Consider the following 23,283-nt stretch of genomic DNA (forward strand, 5'->3'; position numbering starts at 1 on the left):
ACTCATTCCCATATTTTGCCCCAATGACCCTTCTCCAAAGGGCATCATTCTCCAAACCATAGTGCCACAACCATTTGGCTAATAAGGCAGAGTTAAACCTTCTTAAACACCTAATGCCTATCCCTCCTTTCTTCACTGGCCTACATATCTTGGACCAATTTACTAAGTGAATTTTATGCTCATCCCCCATACCAGTCCAAAGGAAATCCCTTTGTAATTTCTCCATCCTATTAGCCACCTTGTCTGGGATAGAGAAAAGAGAAAGGAAATACGTAGGTAAACTAGAGAGAGTACTCTTAATAAGGGTAACCTTAACCCCCTTAAATAAATACAACCTCTTCCAACCAACTAGCCTTCGCTCCATCTTCTCCAAAATAGAATTCCAAATCGTCTTATCTTTAAAAGAAGCACCCAACGGGAGACCTAAATATTTCAGCAGAAGAGCCGACTCCCAACAGCCCAAAATCTCCACTAGCTCATGAAGATTAGGCACATCCCCAACTGGAACCAAATCAGACTTTCCTAAATTAATTTTTAGGCCAGACATCTCCTCTAATCTAGAGAGAATCCCATGCAAGGCTGTTATATGATTGCTATCAGCATCACAGAAAACAAGAGTATCATCCGCGAACAAAAGGTGAGGCACCATCATTAAGGAACCAGTCACATTCCCCACTGATCACAGAAAACAAGAGTATCATCCGCGAACAAAAGGTGAGACACCATCATTAAGGAACCAGTCACATTCCCCACTGTGAAGCCCGAAAACTGCCCTGCAGCAAAAGCTGCAGCCAACATACGGCTCAATGCCTCCATGACAATATCAAAGAGAAAAGGGGATAAAGGGTCACCTTGCCGAAGACCTCTAAAACTCCCAAAAAAGGCAGAAGGGCTACCATTGATCAAAATGGAGAATTTAACAGTTGATACACAACACCTGATCCACCTTCTCCACTTTTCAGAAAAGCCACACTGCTGTAACAAAAAACATGAGAAACTCCCAATTCACATGATCAGCTTTTTCACATCCTGGCAACACCATGCACCCTATCCATCCACTAATAAACGCAACTCCACATTGCAATAGTAACATTTTATTTTATAATTAATGGTATTTTATTAATAGAATAGATTACTTTATGGTCACAATGATGAGCACACCATAACCTAAAACAATTACACACAAAATTTCAAGTGCAATGCAATAATAGCATCAAATAAACAGATTCGATTACTAGTTTTATCATAAAGTTGCAAAGTCTTACATACTTAGACGTATAATTTGGGTCAAACTATATAAATTTATATAAATACTTCATAAAAAACACAGAAAACAAATTTACAAATTTAATGGGGAAAAAACTGAATGAAGAAAGAACTTAAAACAACTTGAAATCAATTATTATCATATTACTGTGAATTTGCTGTACTACAGGCCAAACATTAAAATTAGCGTCTAGATTAGCTTTCATGGTATTCCTAGTTAGTGCATTCACTTTTTCCTCTCTTTTTATGATGATGTGGAACCTCATCAAGGCAGGGCCCTTTGGACCCACCCCTAGGTAGGAAACCATGGATACACATAAAATAAATGGAATTTATTCAATATTTCAAACTACCTGGCATACTCCACTTATAAAATAAGGGGAAAGCAAGGGGAGGAAGGGGTTGGAGAGACATACACCAAAAGCCATTATGCACACACCAAAAGCCATTTTGTATGCAACTAAAATATATTTTTAGATAGTAAATACAAAGAGAGAAAAAAATGACAGATAATCGAAAATCAAATAAATATGGTGCCAACCATGTTTACCTTCTCATCCAAAAGAAAGTATTCTTGAATGAAGGATGCATCTGTGGAATAACATGATGACTGCTTCAGGGAAACCGTTATTCTACCTGATTCAGTATTAGCCTGGAAGGCAAAAAGGGGATATGGAGTGAGTTAAACCCTATTTTAGAACTGCTTCAAAAATCATAATTTTAACAGCTTCAGCCTCAAGTAGTTCACCAACATCGAGAATGTTACTGCGAACAGATTGTCCAATGTAAAAGGATTCTGAAAGCTCAACTCTTTGGTCATCTGTTGCCTACAGAGCAGAATCGAAAGTTGACTGAATTAAAACAAAAGTCGTAAAAATAAATAAATAAATAAAAAAGATAATGAATTTAAATATAACTGGAATGCATGGAGGCAGGGAAAAAATTAAAACCTTGTTTCTAGGAGAGAAACCGGTCAAACGCCCAAGGAAGCGGACAAAGCAACCCGTTTCAATTAAGTTACAAATGTAGCCCTGGTTCACACAAATAAATTTTAAACAACTGCAGTTTGGAATCCTAATAAACACCAATTGAAAAATGGGTTCCTGCAAACAGAAAACATAGCACAAATCATATAAGTAGAGAATTAATTACTTACATGGATTACTGTGTTGTGATGAATCTGACTGATATCTGAAGGAAGCTGCTCAGCTAAATTTATCAGAGAAAGTTTTGCAGATAGTACCAAATTGCTGCCACTAATATCTACAACAACACGAGAAATTTTTTTTAATAATATTCAATTCATTATGTTAAGATAATAAAAATTCCATTTAACAAAGCAGTATCCAAACGCACCCTAAATCAATTGAATAATACAACTCAACATGAGTAAGGGCTAAATATTAGAAAACAGAAAGGACAAGCTAGGCCTTAATACAAAGGCAGCTCAGGAAAAACAAACAATAGTGGCATGGTGCTTCAAGAAGCATAAAATAGACCGTGTCTGCTACCTTCACCATGTCAACAGCTGTTTGATCCAATAGAAGGGACTTTATGGGTTTAATTTGGAATTGATTCAGATTATGAAGAAAAAGAAATACAAACATCCATGACAATGGGAAGTTAACAAGAAATTGTGGTTTTGAGGAGGTTTTTAATTCAAGTTATTGTAACTGGTTGCTTTCTTTACATCTTTAAAACTAGTTCACTTTTATTTTAGTCTCTTTAGTTCTTTCCATCTTTTGTTCAGTAGATATATTTACATGCAATTTATGGGTGCAACTTATATAGTGATTAGAAGGGGGAGGGGGGAATATATATATATATATAATATCGTGTGGCAAGATTCATGCAAGGGTCCAAAAGAATGCCCCAAACTAAACCTTTAAAGAGTCAAAATCCTTTGCTTACGGACCAATTTTCCCTTAGGGTTCGTTTGGTTGGGTCAATTTTAAGGAGGATGGAAAAAAATGAGAGAAAAGAGGGGAGGGAAAGAAATATATTGGAGTGTTTGGCTGGGTGGATTTGTGGAAGGAAAACTGGCGGGGGTCAAGGTGTTTTTTCCCCGGGCCCACCAAAATGTTTTCTCCCCAAACTGAGGATAAAACTGGAGTGGTTATGCGGGCAATACTTCAGCCCATGAATTTTACTTTTCTACACCTCTTAACAACGTCCAACTAACCCAACATGCCAACACCCACACACTTCTGTCTTTTTCTCTCTGTTTCCACTACCATGATTCTGCCACTCTACCCAGCACGTCCGGTTTTTTTTTGTCTATCACCAACCTTAAGTTCACCTAAATTGTTATATACAAATAACATATAATATAATATATTAACAGATGAAAGCATATAATATAATATTATGATCGTGTTAATTTTTATAAGATGTTATTTTATTAATTTTAATATAAACTACATTTTCTATCCTCTCACTTTTCTCCTCAACCAAATAAAAGAGTTTTTCATCCCTCCACTTTTCTATCCCTCCAACCAAACACAGAGAGGAAACTAAAATCTCTTCTATCCTGCCACTTTTCCATCCTCCCAACCAAACGGATCCTTAAAGATGCAGCTAGACCCCTAATTTGAACTAGCTCATGAAATGTTACTCTCTCTGTCCCAAATTGTTAGTTTTGTAAAGAAAATCCAACTTTTTAAGGGAACATCATTTAATACATTGTCTTTATATAGAAAGGTACAAGTTTTCAGAACTACCCTTCTTAATCTAAACTTTAGTGAAAGAGAAGTATTGCTTTTTTTTTATTTAAGTTCAAGGTAAGCTAGTAAATAGATTTATTGACTTTTCAAAGAGGACTATATTTTAGAACATCTCAAAAATGGAATAGACAACTAACAATTTGGAACGAAGGAAGTATAAAAAATGTTGCAATTATTTGAGGATGAGAAATGAAGAAAATGAGCTGCTAAAGATATGAGTGCTGCAAGTAAAGAGATTGCGGGAAGATGGTCACAATTATTATTGGGAATACTCATTTTGAATTTCCCAGAACAGTAAGAATGTAAGATTTTCATAATTCCATTTCTTAGCAGAAAATAAACCTATAGAAACTACATGATAAAAATGTTTCTTTTTTGTTTTGGGGAAGAAATTTAAGATGTTAGAAAATGTGAGAGAGTTCATGGCCAAAGATTGGAGGGTACCTAGTACCAGCAGTTGATCAAACTCATAGCCTGGCTTCAAGACTGACTTCATCAAAGTAGCATGCCCTGCATAACAAGAGACACAAATCAGGAAATTCAGTACCATGCTGATGCCCTGCATAACAAGATGGCAATGTTAATTTATCAAGACAGCTAAACTTCTGTACCATGGTGATCTGCTAAATGCTCAGTAGGAATTGTACCCTTCGAGTAACCTTTTGCATTTACATAGACTATAACACCATTGGTGGTTACTCTGTCAACAACTGCAGAAATAAGGCTACCTAACTTGACCATATCCTCTTCAGAAACCCTGTCATTTGTTTTTTCAAATTCAATACAGTGCATCAGGAAAGACACTAATGATAACCATTTTTTAGCAGAGTACAGATAAGAACACTGTTAGAAGAACTTGATAAGATAACCACCTCTCATTACATCGATCATACGATCCAAATTACAGTTCACTGAATATATGAGGTAATATGACTTAAGGGTTTCTCCAGGCAAGGAAAAACATTTCGAGTATTACTTTCACATTTAAGGTTCACAGGGAGGAAAGATGGCCTGAGAGTGTAGAGAAGCAAACCTTGAAGGTTTTATTATGAAACTAAGGTTGATCCTCCGCGAAGCAGGAAGTGAACTCGTTATTCGACATTTGACAACTTGTCCAACATGATACATTGTACTTGGGTCACATCCTGGTTCTAATCCGAGTTCAGATCTGATTCAGAATGAGGAACAATCAGTCAATGACAACAATACAAAAAGAGATGGAATATTCTAAAAGGGATATCTTTAATTGAAAGAGAACCAGCATACAGTTCTTCGCAAAAACCAACCAACCACAAGTTAGAGAAGAAACATGGTTACAACATTTCCACCAGTTCTCACACAAGCCACCACCGTCTCAACATATCCTTAATAACATTGATATATTTTAGGAGGAGAAATTAAAAAACAAAAAACAAAAATTAAGGACTACAATTTCCTCATTATACCAAAGATCAAACCAAAACTAACACCCTCCCACAAAAAAACACTTATCCTTAGAACTAGTTCACAATTTCACAAGAGTCACCATGAACCTTCCCACAGCAGTCAACCTGCTCCAGTTCAGTAAGCATGGATTTAAAAACTGTACCAGACTGGCCGGTTCAACCAGTTCAATCGGGAACTGGGCACAAACCAGATCCAGTAAGAACCCCCCTAAAACCGGGAACCAGGTCCAAAAACGGTTCTTCCGGTATTTAAAACCATGTCTGTAAGCAATCCTTTGTGGATAGTTGATTCTAGATGCCAACAATGATCACATGTATGGATCGTTTGGCAAATAGTAAATGAGCCTGAATACTTGAAATGGTCATCTTCACGGATTTTTTGGCTAATTCATTAAGGTAATGGATCATAGAAACCAAAAATAATCACCTCAACTACCATCTGGCCAATGGTTATATTTGAATATATTTTTGGCTCTCAATTTTCAATATATTCTAACTTTCTGTTCTCCAAGTTTACTAAAACAATGTTTCTTACATTCTAGGAAGAACTTGCACGGATACGGGTGTGATACAGGTGCATATATGGTACGGTAACACGGCAATTTTCGCAAAATTAGGACACAACCACGGCAGAGATACGTATACTAATTAATTATATATATAATTTCAAAGCTTACAAATTTTGTTTCATAACAACAACAAAAAAATTGTTTTTAAAAATTACTAATATTATTAGTACTATTATATAATTATTTTAAAATACATATCAAATAAAGTGAGTAGATGGTTTTAAAAAAAAATCATTTATGTTTTATTTTAAAAATAAAACCAACCTTTTTGGGGTAATTGTAAATGGGTTTTACTAATGTGTGCTAGGGCATACATTAGTAAACCATTTTAGAACATTTTTTATAGAAAAATGAAAAAGTGATTAACTAATTTGATAGTTTTTTTAATTTCTCATAAAAACTTTCCAAAAATGGATAGTTAATGTATACGCTAAGGGCATACATTAACCGGACCCATTGTAAATAAGTAAACTTCCAAGAAGTTTCCTTAACTCAATTCTCTCCTACACATTCATTATTCTTTCTCACCTATACTCATTTTTTATGCTCTCTCTTCTTCTTCTTTTTTTATAAGTAATAAATTTAATTGATATCAAAAAAGGGACACTCTAGTACACAGGGAGCGTACAGGGGTCAACAGTCAAGTACAAAAATTACAAGAATCAAGAAAATCAAAAAAGGAAGAGAATGATTGGTTTCACAAAACAGCCAACCAATCCAATAAGGTACTAAAGAAAAATAACTTAAGGTCTAGTATGGATCTCTTATTATCATCAAAAGACCTACTTTTTTTTTCCCTTTAAAGACACCACATTAAACAACGGTAAACAATTAGTCATATATAACCATTTCTATGATGACCAAGCCTGCCTTGCTAACAAGGTAGGAGCCCCACAACGGACTGCAGCATAACCTAGCTTACTTCAAATAAACCCAAAACCATAGACCACAAATCCATAGAAACCAAACAATGAAGAAATAAAGGGTCAACCGATTCACTGTTACACTTGCACGTATAACACCAACCCAATATTCAAACCTTCCTTTTTCGTACATTGTCAATCATCAAGCATTTCTCTAAGGCTACAGTCCAAACAAAAAAAGCCACTCAAGAGGGGATCTTCTGCTTCCAAATACTTTTCCATGGAAAACAATAATCATTAGAGCTGAGTAGAAGACTATAATAATTATTAACCATGAATCCCTTATTTCTATCTGGTTTCCAACACATCTTATCCTCACCAAACCCCTTACTGAAGTGCCATATATGGTATCCATGAAGCTCGACATAGCCTTTAATTCCCAAGCATGAAAGAAACTTACATCCCAAAAAAGGACCCCATTAGTCGAATTCATAAGCTCAGAGCCTTATCTCAGCAAAATCTAAACAATTCAGGATAGCTGATTGCAAGAGATGTCTCCCCACAGCAACAGTCTTGCCAAAACTTCACCCTCGACCCATCACCAATATCATACTGTATATAACGTGAAAAAGGTCATCCCTGAAAAATATTTTTCTACAAACCAACACCATATGGACCATAAACAAATCCGGTACATGCATATTTTTTTTCCACAAACCAACACCATATTTGTTTTCCTCTCACATGGCCGTGTCCACTTGCTTAGGCATCATCACCCAAGAAACATCAAAGAAGCTAAACAGTAAACACAAACATTCACAAATTATATGCATAAAATTAGTGAAGGAGCAAGTGATCCACCAATTCCCAACTGTTCTTGCCAATGCAATATCTGTTGACAACATAAATATTCCTCCTCAAATTATCCAAAGTGAGAATCTATCCCCTAGAGGCTGTCCAAGTAAAGAAAACTACTCTAGAAGGAACTTTGACCCTCAAAATACTTTTCCAAGGAAAGGCATGACTCCCTCCGGTCGTTGGGGCTCTATTATATTATTTAACTTCAAAAGATCCATAATATTGATTTTGTTTTAAGATATATAGATAAGATATTTATACGGTATGATTATTTTAAGTCATATAAAACTGTACATATTATATAATGTTTAAAAGGTTAGAGCTTTTGATTTCTTAAACTAAATATAAAATTCTTTTAAAAAAAACTGTAAACAAAAAGAACCCATTCATTTCAAAATTTAATCTTCCCTAGTGGACCCCCACACCTATTTATACCATGCATGAGCTACCACCTATTGCCCAAATTAATCTCCCCAAAAGACACCCATCTGACTCCATCATCAATCAGAGAGACGAGGGGCACAAATGACAAGACACTAGAAAATGTCTCCTCAAATGTGAACATATACTTCTTGTTGTTTCATATCGATGTGATATTAAGAAAGTGTATCACTGGAGTTGTGCCTTCCATAGTTTTTAAAGACGATAAAAACAGGGGATGGAGGAAGAATAACAGTGCTCCAACATGTACATGGTTCATGACATTTGGTGGTGAGCTCTAGAGGTGGAAGCATGCAATGATCGGAAAAATCAACAGTGAAATTGGCTGCAAAGACTGGCCGGAACTGTGGAGCAGGTCTGACCGTGATTCCAATGGTTCACTACAGATTTTTTATTTTACGGTTTTTGAGGTTTTAAAACTGGCAATATCACTGTTAACCCAGTCAGACCAGCTGGACAAGTCCTGTTTTTAAAACCATGTTTTACACTACTTATTCTAAAACATGAATATTTTAAAGTAAATGCTGTAATTCCAATAGTTCCATGCCAATGATTAGTAGATGGGACCTCCTCCCCTTGTAAGAGCAAGGTGGAGGGGAAGACCATGTGTTCAAGACCCACCAGGAGGATGAGTCTGAATCACCTATAAAAAATCTCAAAGTTTCCAATGCAGAATCAATCCTCTTCTGTTCCCATCTACTAGAAACATATCACCAGATCCTCCAACATCATAAAAGGAGGAAATCATCAATCAAGAGAGAGAAGAAGAAAGCACATATATAATAAAGCACCACCAGAAAGAAGAACTGATTTTGCATATAAACTAAATTAACTTTTCAAAACACAACAATGATTATCTATCAGATAAGTTATCAAAACTGTAATCTAGGTGGTTAGAGACTAGCCTGGGAGCAAATCCTTGGACTCCATTGTAGAAACGGATAAAGCATCCATGTTTCTCAATCTTTGTTATCCATCCATGTGTTATTAATCCATCAGTCGCATCAGCATAAGAACTAAGAATCCCAAGCTTTGATTTCACCTGTAAAAACACCAACCAAGCAATTTTTAAATAAGAAAATAAATCAAATAGCCTTGAAGACAGGGAAAGAATTATATTGTAATATATATGGTGTGATTTCAACCAAAGATTTGTGGTAAAGTGGATGGTTATGGCCGAACAGTGGCACAGGATAATGCTTTAAAAGTTTACTAAAGGCTGCCGAGAAAATTTGAAACTTGCTGTTGTAGTTCTTTTCCAGTGTAACAGTCACCTCATTGGCAACATTAATTGATCCAGAAACTGAGCCCTTAGATAGAAAAGGTACATAGAAAGCATGCATGACCATGCAAAAATACCCTAGCATGTGCAACTGACAGTTCAACATCTTTAAAATGTCCTAGCATTTCACACGCACAAAATATACCACATAAGACAAAAAGGGGCTCCAATCCATAGCACTCTACCACAGCACTTATTAGAACTACCTTTCCAACTAACCAACAAAATCTACAATCAATTTTAACATCACCAACACAAAGCCAAACAAAGATAAAACAAGCCGCCATAATTCTTGCACAATTGTGCAATGGCTTCAAAGATGAAGCCACAGAGCCCCAACTGTTTGACATGCAAAGCAAAGGCTGCACAACATTGAGCTTAGATAAAGTCTTTCTAAGCATTCACGGCCAAGAAACATAAACTTTTTTGCCAGAGGAATGACATATACAGAATGGTGTAAACACAAGATATAGGCCTCCAATTAAGTAGACCTAGACGGCCCACCAGTGGCATATAGATGGAGCCTGCTACTAGTTGGGCCTGAATACCTAAGCACAACCACGTAATGTTTAGGATTTATTTATGTAATTGGTTATTTGCTTTTCCTTTTTGGTTTAGGAGTCTAATTTCTTACTATGGCAGTGAAGTTATTTTCCATTCCTTTTTTTTATGTATATGTAACGTAAGAAGTTATTTTCTATTCCTAATAGGATCATAAGTTTGGAACTCTATTTAAGGAACACAGTGTTCGCTTTTGTTTTACAAATTGATTAATTAATAAAACTCCTCTTGGAATTTTTCCAATGGTCTGGGGTTGATTTCAGCAACCCTAGATGCCGACTCTTTGATGTGTTCTTTAATGCTTGGTGCTAACCATGGTTTATACCAGACTGGTTTGGGTCCGGATCCCGGTCAACTGGCTGAACTGGCTGATCCAGTCCGGTTTTAAAAACAATGGTGCTAACTCCAAGCAAGAGAAGGTGTTGATTTCTGAGTTTCTATCTTTTTATTTTCGGTTCTTTAATTTTGTCCTTGTGTTCATTTTGGTTTTGCATTACTTCACAGAAACATTTCTATGCAGCAAGATGTCATCAGAGAAATTTTGCATAACTGATTTAGTCACACTAGTATGTGCAATTATCAGTGGACATCCCATGAAAAAGAGATCGAAACCGTATATATATTCGAATATTAAAAGTAAATCACTAGTAGTGTCATTCACAAATAAAAGAACATACAAGTGTTTTCTTGTGTGTGACAGTTATTCTCTTGGATTTGCAGCCGAGCACACGGAATACCAGCTCAGCTCCAACCTGCAAAATCATACATCCAAAGGAGTCAATAGCTTTAGAATCAATTAGCACTGATAGGAGGAAAACATAATAAAATGAATCATCTTTGCCCCATCATAGTCCACCAGAATGTGCAGCAAACATAAACCAAAAACGAAACCAGTTCAAGGTGCATATGTTACTAGGAAATGACCTTAAACTTTTTGCCAGGCTTTGCAATTTCAAATTCAGACATGTGCTGGACAGGACAAAGTGCCTTCACACCCCCAGGAAATTGCACAATAGCACCGAAGCTGTCAATAGCAATAATTTTTGCTCGCACAACCATCCCAGGCTTGACATCAGAGTGGGTAAATACAGGGTCCTCCAATGCCCCAGCCTGCTTGAAAGAAACAGAATCACAACAAATTAAGACCTAGTAACAAATACTCTAAAATGATTAGGGAAACTCATTTTGCATAATAATAAACAGACAGTCAATGAAACCATAAAACATCAATAATATACATGTAAAAAAAGTCATGTTAAAATCCTCCTTACACCATATGGACAGCAAATTTGTAGTCAATGAATATCTTCCATATTGCCAAGAACAATTTAGGTGTTAGTTGAATTTATTTTAACATTCTAATTTCAGCTACACTCATTTTATAGATAGGATTCGAAATGAGGAAATCCACATATAGATAGGGCTACCCTCTATCAATGAAAAAGCAAGAGAGAGTTGTTTGAAATGGTTTGGCCATGTTCTAAGGAGAGTGATTAATGAACTGGTAAGAAAGAGTGAGTTGATCCAAGTTGAGGGAACAAAAAAACGCAGAAGAAGGCAAAAATTAACATTAATAGAAGTAATAAAAAAAATGACATGTCAATTAGGGAAGTAACATAGAGTATGACTTCAAATAGAATAGAATGGAGGAAAAGAATACTTGTTGCTAGCCCTAAGTAATTTGTAGAGGATCTATATCTGACCCAAAAAAATTGGGACCAAGGCTTTGTTGTTGTCATTGTACTATTAAGTAAACTTTTATTTTTAAGAGAGAGAGAGAGAGAGAGGGGGGGGGGGTCTACCAAAGTCCACAAGAAGCATGCTAAGAGTACAACACAAAAATACAAGATAAAACAAGAAATAAAAAATCTGAATCTACTGCGATTAGGTCTTAGTTGTAACAAGGCAAAGATAGAGATTGAGCTTGAACGCAGGTAAAAAGCATGATGACATGTAAGATATATACAACGCTGTTGGTATATTCAGTAGGCAACAAAATACCATTCACATTCAATAATCTAACACGTTTAATTAATGTGATACAGCAAAGTACATACCAACCACAAACAGCTTTTGCATCAGTTAGAGAGCCAAAAAATTCACATCTAAGTTATCTTGAAAAAATTTTGTGGTTCACTAGGTAGAAATTGGCTGGTGCTACATCGCTCAATCCAAAACATGGAATAATGCTCATAAGTTTGAATCCACATAATTGTAGCCTATATTGCCCAGAAACCTTATGATCCATGTAATATTTTAATTTTTGCTTTAGATATTGCCTTCAAATATAGAGTAAGGGAATAATAATGGCTTTCAAGATTGCCAAAAAATTAGTACATGAGGACAAAAGTGTACACTAGGTCACCTCATCATTTAAAGGATTGGGTAAAGAAGTAGAATAAAATCTAATAAATACAGGGTTGATGAGAAAGTATAACAAATGATAGGGAACTAGGACCATAAGGGGGGACAAGGATGTTTTCAAGGAAACAACATTGGATATCAAATGAGAAGAAACATAATTTAGAAAGAGAAGCCAATCACAACAAATTATGACAGAAGGAACCTAAATAAAACAATGAAGTGCCCTTCCAGTAAACAAGAGTATGGCTTGGCTTTTGCAAAAAAAAGGCAGGCAAAGCCAAGCCATTAGGTAAGTTGAGACCAAACAGCAGCTGAGCACATTTGCAGCCCTGCTACCAGCACAATACAGTGATTGTATCACATATTAGTTTTGTATAAAAAAAACGATGTTCAAGAAGAAGGATAACCTTCAAAATCCCAGTAGCAAGTCCTTCCAGATGCCTAAACCCTAGAACTCTAACACGAACATGACTCCCTTCCTTAAACTTTTTTTCAAGTTTACGGACTTCCTCTTCAGCCACATCAGATATCTGTAGTCAACATAAATTCAAAATTTATCATCGATACAGTAAAATGTCTGAGAAAATAAAATGAACTAAAAAATTAGTGCAAAAGATTGCTGATTTGACATACACTAACGTATGCCGGAGTAGAAACTGGAATAGATTGTATTTCAAGTAGAAGTCCCCATCCTTTATCAACCCTGACTACTTTTGAGTCATCATATATATCTCCACTTTTAACATGCTGCATATCAAACCCAAAAATGTTAGTCTAGCACAGAGAATGTGGTGTTTGGCATCACCACCAAACAAAGAGTAGCACATTCTCAACTCATAAAATTCTTATTCTAAAACATACTGATTTTCACGAATACAAGAGAACTAGTGTATTAGGGTTTAGGGATTACACCAATATGAAAATACCTGATTTAATCCCTTAAAACCCACAACATTAAAAACTAAATTTGAATTCAAAAGCAAAAATAAACTTAGATATTCAAAAACAATATCATAAATAATTTTGGTGCTCCTTGCATCAGAATGCCCCTTCATCAATAAAATAAAATTAAAAATTAAAAAAAATTATACATCAGAACATATATGAACTCTGAAAGAAAAGGAAGAGAGTAGGAGAAAGGGAGAAGGCTTTGACAAGAACTTATAAGAAAAAGCCAGTCTGCCTTAACAAAAGGGTATGGATAGTTACACTAGATGATAGACGCATAATATTCAAAAGTTACTGCACAAAATCTCTAGTGGAACTAAGGATATCATCTTCTTAGTCATTAAAATGACTAGAGGATAGCTTTCAATCAAAAACACTAAAATCATTAGTAAATCAGTCTAATTGGTTTGAAAACTAGACTTAAATTGTTGCAAACCAAAAATGCAGTATGAACAGAAGTGTAGGAAGACCCTTGCTCAGTATCTTCCCTGCTACAATGCAAATCAAAAAATTACACGTGCACTGTGCCTAAACTCCATTAAACTGTTGCAAAGGTCAGTTCAAATTCCACCTACTCTAAACAGCCCAAATCACATCCAGTTCCAAAGAAAGTTCTAGTACAGGAACAGAAAAATCCAAATCACAACTTACTGAAGGAGGAGCCTTGTTATGAACAAGATGTGAATTCAGAGTCAAACCAATAGCTCTAGTTGAGGGATCAATAAATAATATCCGAGCATTAACCTAAACGAAAAGAATAGATATTAAAGTTAGTAAATCAAAGCAATAAGAACCCAAAGATGCACACACACACACATACACACTTACATTTATAAAAGATATAATATGTCAGCACAGAGATAGTTGAGCATAACTTATATTTGTAAAAACATATCCAATATAAAAAAATATATTAAAAAAAAAACTCACTATATAGCAAAAAAATGGTCAATCATCCAGAGAACAAATTACTCATGCAACCAAGAATGCAATACAGCAAACGAACCAATGACTATCAAACCAAAGTATATATCAAGAACTAAATGCAAATAAATTAATTAATGATTTAAATTTTTTAAAAAAATATTAATTATTAAGAGGGAAAAAAGAAAGAAAGAGAAGTTCACATCAATCATGTCACATAGAATAAAAATGGCTTCAATGAATTTTCACACTTCACAAATTTTAAAATGAGCCAAAACTCTTATATAAGTTTCAATTTGTGCATAAAGGAGACATAGCTCATGACCATAAAATGATTACATACTAAAAGCTCATGGTTCCATTTGGCACTGAAAAACAGCAATCAAGAGTGTTGAGCATAAAGTTGTTACAATCGGCATAGTTAAGAGATCCATCAAAAACAGCATAGTTAAGAGCATCAAGATCAGTTTAAAAAATTACCTTTTTATTTTTGTTGTAGTCATCCTTCCAGTGTGAATTAGGGTAACTATTTTGCAAATGAAATAAATCAACCTGTAAATTCAAATTTACAAACAAAAGTACAATCATTGAATTGAAATATTAATTTTAACATCATAAATAGAAAAATAGAGAAAAGCACAGCGTGCTTACAGTTCCAGTGAAATAAGTAAGGAATGATAACATAACACCATTTTCAAGAGTTGACTGTACGCGAGCATTAACCATCATTCCTGGAACGAGAAGATCAATTGAAATACCCTTAAGATCCTTGGTCTGCACAGCAGTGCAACACAACAAAAATGTCTAATTAGAAAGGAAACTGTGAGAGAGGGAAATAAAATGACACAATTTAAAGTAAGGTGGATGCATACCACACATTTAGACACTGTATCCAAGTCACAACTCAGATAAATAACTTTATGAACTTTATCGATTCTGCCAACAACCCCTTGTAGAAGTTGCCCAATTTTCACTTCAATCTCCCCGCATACTGGAAATGACCACAACATGATTTAGGGCAACATAAATAGGAAACAGAAAAGAGTTTAATAAACAAATAAGCAGAATCAGAAAGTAGCAATAAAAGAATTTGAAACTTCTGTCCAATGGAAATTGATTGCAAGTTGCAACATAAATAAGCACGACACAAGAAGGCCATTTATATGTTTTCTTTTATTGGAAACTTAGGCAAGCACCTAGTTGGATTTGAACCCTTGACCTCATTAAGGAGAATGTGCCATTTGAGCATCTGAACATAGTTACTCATTGGCTGTTTCATACGTAAATAATATAGCATCTGAACATAGTGAACCACAGAGTGATATAGCAAATTCAAGCACCACTACTTCAGGGACTAAAATTTGAAGAGTCAATTTTCCAAAAAAGTGAACTGCCAAAACCAAACCAAACCAAACCAACAGAAAGGTATACAAAACATGATTACCATCAATCCTTAGGTTTAATAGAGAAGTAAAGTGGCATTTGCATGCTTACTCAGTTGATTACGGAAATACCCAAAAAATCTTAATTCAAGATGGCGTATTCCCTTCCAAGATTATCAATTTAAAGACACGAATACAGTTAATGACAGGAAAAAGTCCATAATGCCAATAACTCTGTGCTTTCAAACAGCCAGCTGGACACCCAAATGATCAACAGTGGACTCAAGTATTGTCAACTATATTAGGTCATTGAGCAAACATATAAATAGTTGGGATTCTAGACTAAAGCCCAAAATTTAAAGATCGGTAAGTTAAAAATTTTGTCAGGCATGGAGTAAATGGGGACATCTGATGTCTAACATTTTTTACACTTCTATTTTACCACTTTTGAACAATACCAAAACAAAGAAAAGGCCAGCAAAGAAACAAAAACAGTTAACTCATTAATTCAATTATACAATAAGACATTAAGATTTGTAAATAATGAAACAAACAAGAAACACTGTATTTAACTTACCAGCTTGGTCATTTCTTAACAAAAACCCCGAGAAAGAAGGCGATCCAAAATGAAGAGTATAACCATGATCTTCAATGCTTTTAACATATGCAGTAAGAACCTGTATTTAGATAGTCAGAAAGGCATTTTAAGCTAACAAGTTCATATCCAAAATTATCAATATAAGTTATTTTTATCGTGTATATATATATATATATGTGTGTGTGTTTGTGTGTGTGTGTGTTATATTACCAATTGTCCTAAAATCTTAAGTTATTGGGATATGGTAAATTTAATCATTTAACTACATATTTCTAACACTCCCCCTCACGTGTGGGCTCAAAATCTATTTAATAGGTGAGGCCCAACTCGAGGGATTTTAAATGGGAGGTAAAGCGGAGGAGATAAAAATCGAACTCAAGATCACCTAATCTGATACCATGTTAAATTACCAATTATCCCAAAAGCTCAAGCTATTGGAATATGGTAAATTTAATCATTTAATCACATATTTCTAACTACATATACATACATACATATATATAATATAAGTGATGCCCTAAAAGGGAGGACACTGAAATACAAGCAATTGCAGGAGATGGCAGATAGATAATCATATAGCACATAAGAATGAGACTAAGCAAAAACAAAGAAATGTATATACCACCAAAGCACAAGATGACATTATCTTCATGTATTTACATCATTAACAATGATTGTCTTGGCTAATATATGTTGCACTAATAATAAGTGTTGCTAAATTCAGTCACCACCATATATGCATTTTTCAAGATTGTATTCATATTATTTTTTCTTCCTTTTTTTTTGGATAATTAGATAATTGGGGATGGGGGGATTTGGACCTTAGATGTTTTCATTGGAAACACAGTCGAGCTACAAGGCTCTAGGCAAGATTGCGTATATATATTCTATATATATGTATGAACCAATCCTACCATAACACAAATCAACTAAGAATTTACTCTATAGCAATCACATAATTCTTAGTGGATTGGTTGTACAATTCTTGTGTAGTGGGGTATCTTTTTTTTTTTTTTGATAGTTAAGAAAGTAATATTATTAATAGAAAAGAATAAAAGATACACAGAGTTCACGGTAGTGAACAAAGAACAACATAGCAACAAAAAGAAATAAAGGTATCAAAATCCTATTCCAAGAGACAAAAGAAAATCAATAATACTAGAACAATCCGAAAGACCCCAACACCATGACCAATCGAAGAGAGTCCACTGGCACAAATCTAACAATTGGGCCGTTGATTTCTTGATACCCTTAAAAGAACGCCGATTACGTTCAGTCCAAATAAATCTTATTACTTATAAAAATAAATAAAATAAAAAATAAAAAAACTCTTGCCAGCAACTTTCATTGGAAACATGATAAGGGTAACTTTAGATACACTACATTCTCTTCATAAGTAGAAAAAGAATGAAAACAATTTCAAGGCTGCTTCTTTTTATTATAGAAATTTTTTTACAAAGGATAGGACTCATATCAACTGCATAGCATATACGAGGTACAAGTTAGTTAAAAGGTAGCATGTACTTGAAACTCCAAGTTTGCAAAAGGCCTTGATATATTATGCTTCCAATAAAACCTTCAAAAATAAGCTAAGTGCTCAACTAATTGAGAAGTTGTACAACAAAGACAGAAAGAAAATGGAGCCATATGTATGGGACAAGAATGTCACATTTGGAAAGCAATATCTACAGAAAATCACAAATTTGAAGTATCAGGTTCTATATTTAATACAGCATAGATGATAGATATTAGGTACAAGTGCATGATCTATTGCTAAAGTATCACATTATCCAGCTACTGTTTCTAATAACAATATCTCTATAGAAGATTTTCAATTGAGTTCAAATGTGGCTGCTTTAACTTAGTGAGACTAGACTTTTTTGATGAGTAAAAAATAGTGAGACTAAAAAAGAAGAGATAGAGAAACAAATAGCCTTTCCTCATTCTACAAGTCATGTAATATTTAAGTAGTGCCCAAATAATTCATCTATGCTCTGGATAAACATGAGAAAAAGAAATATGAAATATCTGAGCAGGCATACCATCCCTTCTTGAACAGCATCCAAGGTGAAACCCTTGTGTAGTAAAGAAAGACGCAAAGAAAGCCAGATTTTTGGTTTCCCTATCTCTTTTTTATCATCATCAAGCCGCAATACAATGCAAGAAACCAGCTGCCCAACATGGAACCGGCTAGGAAGAATATTACTTTCCATGTCCTGTTAAAGGTGAAAAATTAATATGCTAGGATTGCTTACGTGAACATAGAAAAATTATTTACTTGCACTCCACAAACCGTAGGAATGAAAATTTAACAATAATAAATTAATTAATTAAACAATGGAAATTTTGATTGGCAATTGCAGGAAGGGAAAAATCTTGTCACTACCGTAATTTCACTTTTTACATCAGGATCCAAAGCATCAGGCATACGAACTAATCCACGTAAGCCCCCAGGCAGACCAATTACAAGGTCCTTCTCATTTACTTCAGAAATGACTCCCCAAAGCTTCATTCCAGGAGAGATATTCTGAAAATACATAGTACAAGAAATATAAGTACTTTAACAATTTCAAAACAAAAGAAGTTTAACCTGTAATAGAAAGTCATGAAAAGTATTCCAAGCCACACATTAGCAGAAGATACATCCTAATAAAAAATAAACAATATAACACTACAGAATCTACCAGCCAATTGTACCAAGAGGAAACACTTTGTTTGAATGGAATAGAATGAGTAAATCATACAGGGATGGAATAGAATGGAATGAAGTAAGCTTGTTTGGATTCTTAAAATAAAGGAATGGAAAGTGTGTAACCTTGCTTGCAATTAACATAGAAGGAAAAGAACGGAATCATTTTATAACAATATTACTATTAGACCCCTAGTCTGCTTATCTTCTAGTCCAATCACTATTCCAACTACAGCTAGCTCCTAGAAGAGGAAGTCAAAGCTAGCTCCCATTCAGCCTTATACTTTTATTCAATTCAAGTTTGTTTGCCTTTAGGGGTTATTAGTTGTTGAATCCAAACTTTCATCATCTTGGCCCACTACCTTTGTTTTAGATAACTCTAAGCCACACCTGAAGCTGGTGGGCTTGAGGCCTAAAACACTGGGAGAGCTCTTGGCCCTGGCTGATTGTATAGGAGTATTTTGAGAGTTTTAATCAAAATTTTATTAAACTTAATTCAATAATTCAATTCCCTCATTCCTCCCAATTTTGGGGGAATAAATATTTGAGGTTTTGAGGGAATAGGGAGGAAAGAGTGTTTCCTTCTACCCATTCCATTCCTCCATAAAAATTCGCAAACAAGGGAATGGAGGGAATAATCCACAACAATTCTTTTCATTGCATTCCTTTCCCTCCTCCCAAACAGAGTATAAGAGTTTAAACAAAATGATGGTTGCTGAAACAGGTGTCAATAAGATCAAAAAGCACATTAAGGACTGAAAAGTTCAAAGATTTTAGAATAAGATCAAAGAAGCACAGTTATTACTGAAAACTTTAATCACAATTTAGAAAACACGGTTTTATGGGGCACTCAAGAAAAGCAATGATAAAAACCCGTCAGTGAAAGCAGGTGATCATCTTGCTAAACTGCCACTTCTAACAATACATCTGGCATACATCTGAAGTAAAATTGTTCAGAATTTGATATATAACATGGTTCAAAAAAATGCCAACTATGTCAGAATGACCTTAGACGCCTACAAGACAAGCTTCAATATCCAAACACTTTGTTTACAGACATTAATTCCATATTTCATCCCAATAATATGTTCCCTACGCTCGTAGTCTCTCACCTGTGAGGTTTTGACTATACTTGTCTAATGTACACGTTATTTTTGCAATTGGTATAGCTTTTCTTGAAAAGCACTATGCAGACTAATGAGTAAGAGAGATCCCTCATGTTCATAATTTAGTATTTGACTCTGTGGAGTTAATATAAAAGTGCCGCCCCTACGGCTCCCAGCATGAATTTTATAGGGTCAATATGATTGTACAAATGCATGTGACATTTATTTTAAGAATCCACCAGATGCTTAAAGTTTTTCAAGAGAAAAGTCATTTATCTGAGACCAAGCATTGCACTTACATATATCTCTTTGTTGTATTACAGGACACCCTTATGCTCATTCAATATCTAGGAAGCCATCTTTATTCATTGCTTACTTTCTTTGAGTTAAATGCATGTATTTTACTGTGAGAAGGAATATTGACCAACTTGAACACCTTTTTGATACGTAATAAGTTTATTGATATCAAAAAAGGGTAACACCCTAGTACACAGGGAGTTTATAAGGGGTCAAACAATCAAGAACAAAAATTACAAGAATCTAGGAAATCAAGAAAAGATAAAAAAGATTGGTTCCGCAAAGCAGTCAACCAATCCAATAAAGTTCTAAAAAAAAATAGCTTCAAGTCTGATATTGATCTCCTTATCTTCAAAGCACCTACTATTTCTCTCTCTCCAAAGACACCACAATAAGCAATGGGGAATAATCAACCATATATACTCATTTCGATGACAACCAAATCTGCCTTGCTAACATGCTAAAAGTCCCACTACAGATTGCGGCATAACCCAGCTCACTCCAAACAATCCGAACACCATAGCCTACAGATCCATTGCAACCGGACAATGAAGAAAAAGATGATCAACTGATTTACCATTACACTTGCACATGTAGCACCAATCCAATATCCAAAACTTCCTTTTTCGTAAATTGTCAATCGTTAAGCACTTCCCCAACTTGAATACCTGTCGAGGTGCAAGTGCGTTCCAAACAATTACTATCTGAAGAAGAACAGAACATGTCCAATAAAACTAAGGCAAGTCATAGTAGCCTACATGCGAGACAAAAACCAATGCCCATAAGGCAAAACCAATGCCCATAAGGCACACCCAAGAAGGAATGCATTGACTACTCGGATACAAAACTGCAAAGAGGATTTTATCCAGTGGATTCAAGGCTTGGAAGCAGCACATAGAACTTTCTTAGCTATTTGCATGATAATTCATCCTAATGTGCGGACATTTGGTAGAAAGGACTGAACCTCAAATGGAATAGTAATAAACCAACATGGCAATAACTCAATACCAATTATTTATTGGAAAATTAAAAGCCCTTGTATGTGTATTAATACTGTTAAAATTATGTTTAAGTGATTAAATTCACCATTTCATAAAGCTTAAAATTTTGGGAGAATCAATAATTTAACAAATACAATAATCTAGGATAACAGTTTAAGCATACATACTATACTCAACAACCCCTTAAAACATTAAAATACAAATTAGAGGGTCTAAATTGTCTAGCACCAGCCAAAAATAAAGAGCTATTAAATGCAGCCTTTATTCTCTAAATAGAAAGCCCTTTTTCCTCAAACGTTCTCCTATTTCTTTCCTTCCAAGCCCTCATTTTAAAGTGGTTCCAATTTCACGCTATATCTTCAATACTCTTTTTTTTTTTTTAAATAGAGAAACACTCATTGTCGGTCAAAGCACACTCAGAAATTTCAGTGTGCAAGCGCACACATCCAGGGTGCATCCAAAGACCAAGACTGTAATGCCAAGAGTTTCCACCCAATATGAATATATCATGGTCTCTCAAAATCTTTCTTCTTCTTTTTTTTTTTTTTTGATAAGTAATAAGTTTTATTGATATCAAAAAGGGACACCCTAGTACACAGGGAGTGTAGAGGGGTCAACAAACAAGTACAAAAATTACAAGAATCAAGAAAATCAAGGAAAGAGGTGAATGATTGGTCTCTCAAAATCTTTCTATCATTGCCTGTTGCAATAATATAAGAAAAACACCATAATGAGTGGTGTTGTCCACCAGAAATCCATCACAACCTTGCCATAAATATGAATGCAGATGTGGCTGTGTACAGTGTACCAGGAGAAAATGTTCAAAAACTAAGAATGTCATGACAGTCTTCCCATATAAATGGGAAAGCAAGAGAAGATTAGTTCAAAAAATGTTCAAGTTAAGGGACTCAAAAATATCTTTAATATTGAAATCTCATATATTATTTACATAGTCCCATATCTTTTCTTTTTTCTTTTTCTTTTTGATAAGTAAGAAAATTCTATATTGAAAAAGCTACTTTATGCAAAAGGAGCACAAAGAAGTAAAAAAGTACAAGGAATAAAAGAAAAGAACAGAAAAGTAGTCACAAGAGTGAAGAGAACTAATGAACAGAGAATGGGAATCACTAGATATGAGTCCCCAAGCCCAAAACAAATCAAACAGAAAACCACTAAAAGAAGCAAGCAATTAGTCTCCCGAACTATCCACATCCTCAAACATCCATCTATTACACTCCCTCTATATACACCACATCAAGCACAATGGAATTAGATTCCAAATGTTTGACGAGTGCTTCCCCAGCCAATTCCACCAACCAAAAAGAATATTTAGTACTGTTCTTGGTAAGACCCACAAAACCGCAAAAGATCTAAAGACAAAACACCACAACTAATGAGCCTTCTCACAATGAAGCAGTAAATGATCCACAATCTTCCCGCAACAACGATACATGACACATTAGTCAACAAAAGCAAAACCCCCTACTTCTCAAATTGTCACCCATGAGTATCTTACCCCAAGCTACAGTCCAAACAAAAAAAGAAACTCGTCGAGGGGCCTTAACTCTCCAAATATCTTTCCAAGGAAAGATGACAAAGAGGGGAGACCTCGTAGCTCATTATAATGAGCATGGATATCATATTCCTCATTCTTCTTCAACTTCCATCTCACGCGGTCCCCATTTTCAGTTGAAGGGGTATTGAATTCCAAAATATAAATGAACTCCACCACTAAATCCAACTCCCAATCATTCAAATCCCAAGTGAAACATACGTCCCAACTCCTCTCCCCCACCCCTGCCTTGCCAAGGAAAACTCTACAAAGGCCTCTCTATTAATGGCAATCTCATACAAAACCGGGAAAGTCACTTGAAGAGGTACACCAACAATCTTGCCAGAATCTCACTCTATCCCCCACCCCAATCTCAAACTAGTATTTTGGCTAAATGCCTCCCAAACCATTCGA

General features: G+C 35.0%; 1 protein-coding gene across 1 annotated transcript in view; it reads right to left on the reverse strand.

The window, feature by feature from the left end:
- The window catches only part of LOC142610339 (rRNA biogenesis protein RRP5), a 36,790-nt gene that overhangs the window by 11,899 nt on the left and 1,608 nt on the right, over positions 1 to 23,283 (reverse strand). The window contains exons 3-21 of the mRNA XM_075782144.1: positions 18,611 to 18,751; positions 18,267 to 18,440; positions 16,204 to 16,303; positions 15,117 to 15,235; positions 14,896 to 15,018; positions 14,725 to 14,796; positions 13,972 to 14,064; positions 13,006 to 13,119; positions 12,780 to 12,902; positions 10,933 to 11,118; positions 10,686 to 10,760; positions 9,071 to 9,207; positions 5,023 to 5,157; positions 4,601 to 4,746; positions 4,434 to 4,499; positions 2,423 to 2,529; positions 2,217 to 2,297; positions 2,019 to 2,093; positions 1,817 to 1,918 (exon numbers count right to left, since the gene is read on the reverse strand). Of these exons, the coding sequence (XP_075638259.1) occupies positions 1,817 to 1,918; positions 2,019 to 2,093; positions 2,217 to 2,297; positions 2,423 to 2,529; positions 4,434 to 4,499; positions 4,601 to 4,746; positions 5,023 to 5,157; positions 9,071 to 9,207; positions 10,686 to 10,760; positions 10,933 to 11,118; positions 12,780 to 12,902; positions 13,006 to 13,119; positions 13,972 to 14,064; positions 14,725 to 14,796; positions 14,896 to 15,018; positions 15,117 to 15,235; positions 16,204 to 16,303; positions 18,267 to 18,440; positions 18,611 to 18,751 (2,169 nt within the window). The remainder of the gene's footprint in view (positions 1 to 1,816; positions 1,919 to 2,018; positions 2,094 to 2,216; positions 2,298 to 2,422; positions 2,530 to 4,433; positions 4,500 to 4,600; positions 4,747 to 5,022; positions 5,158 to 9,070; positions 9,208 to 10,685; positions 10,761 to 10,932; positions 11,119 to 12,779; positions 12,903 to 13,005; positions 13,120 to 13,971; positions 14,065 to 14,724; positions 14,797 to 14,895; positions 15,019 to 15,116; positions 15,236 to 16,203; positions 16,304 to 18,266; positions 18,441 to 18,610; positions 18,752 to 23,283) is intronic.

Source organism: Castanea sativa, chromosome 9 (assembly GCF_040712315.1).
Source record: "Castanea sativa cultivar Marrone di Chiusa Pesio chromosome 9, ASM4071231v1".
NCBI classification, from domain to species: Eukaryota; Viridiplantae; Streptophyta; class Magnoliopsida; order Fagales; family Fagaceae; genus Castanea; species Castanea sativa.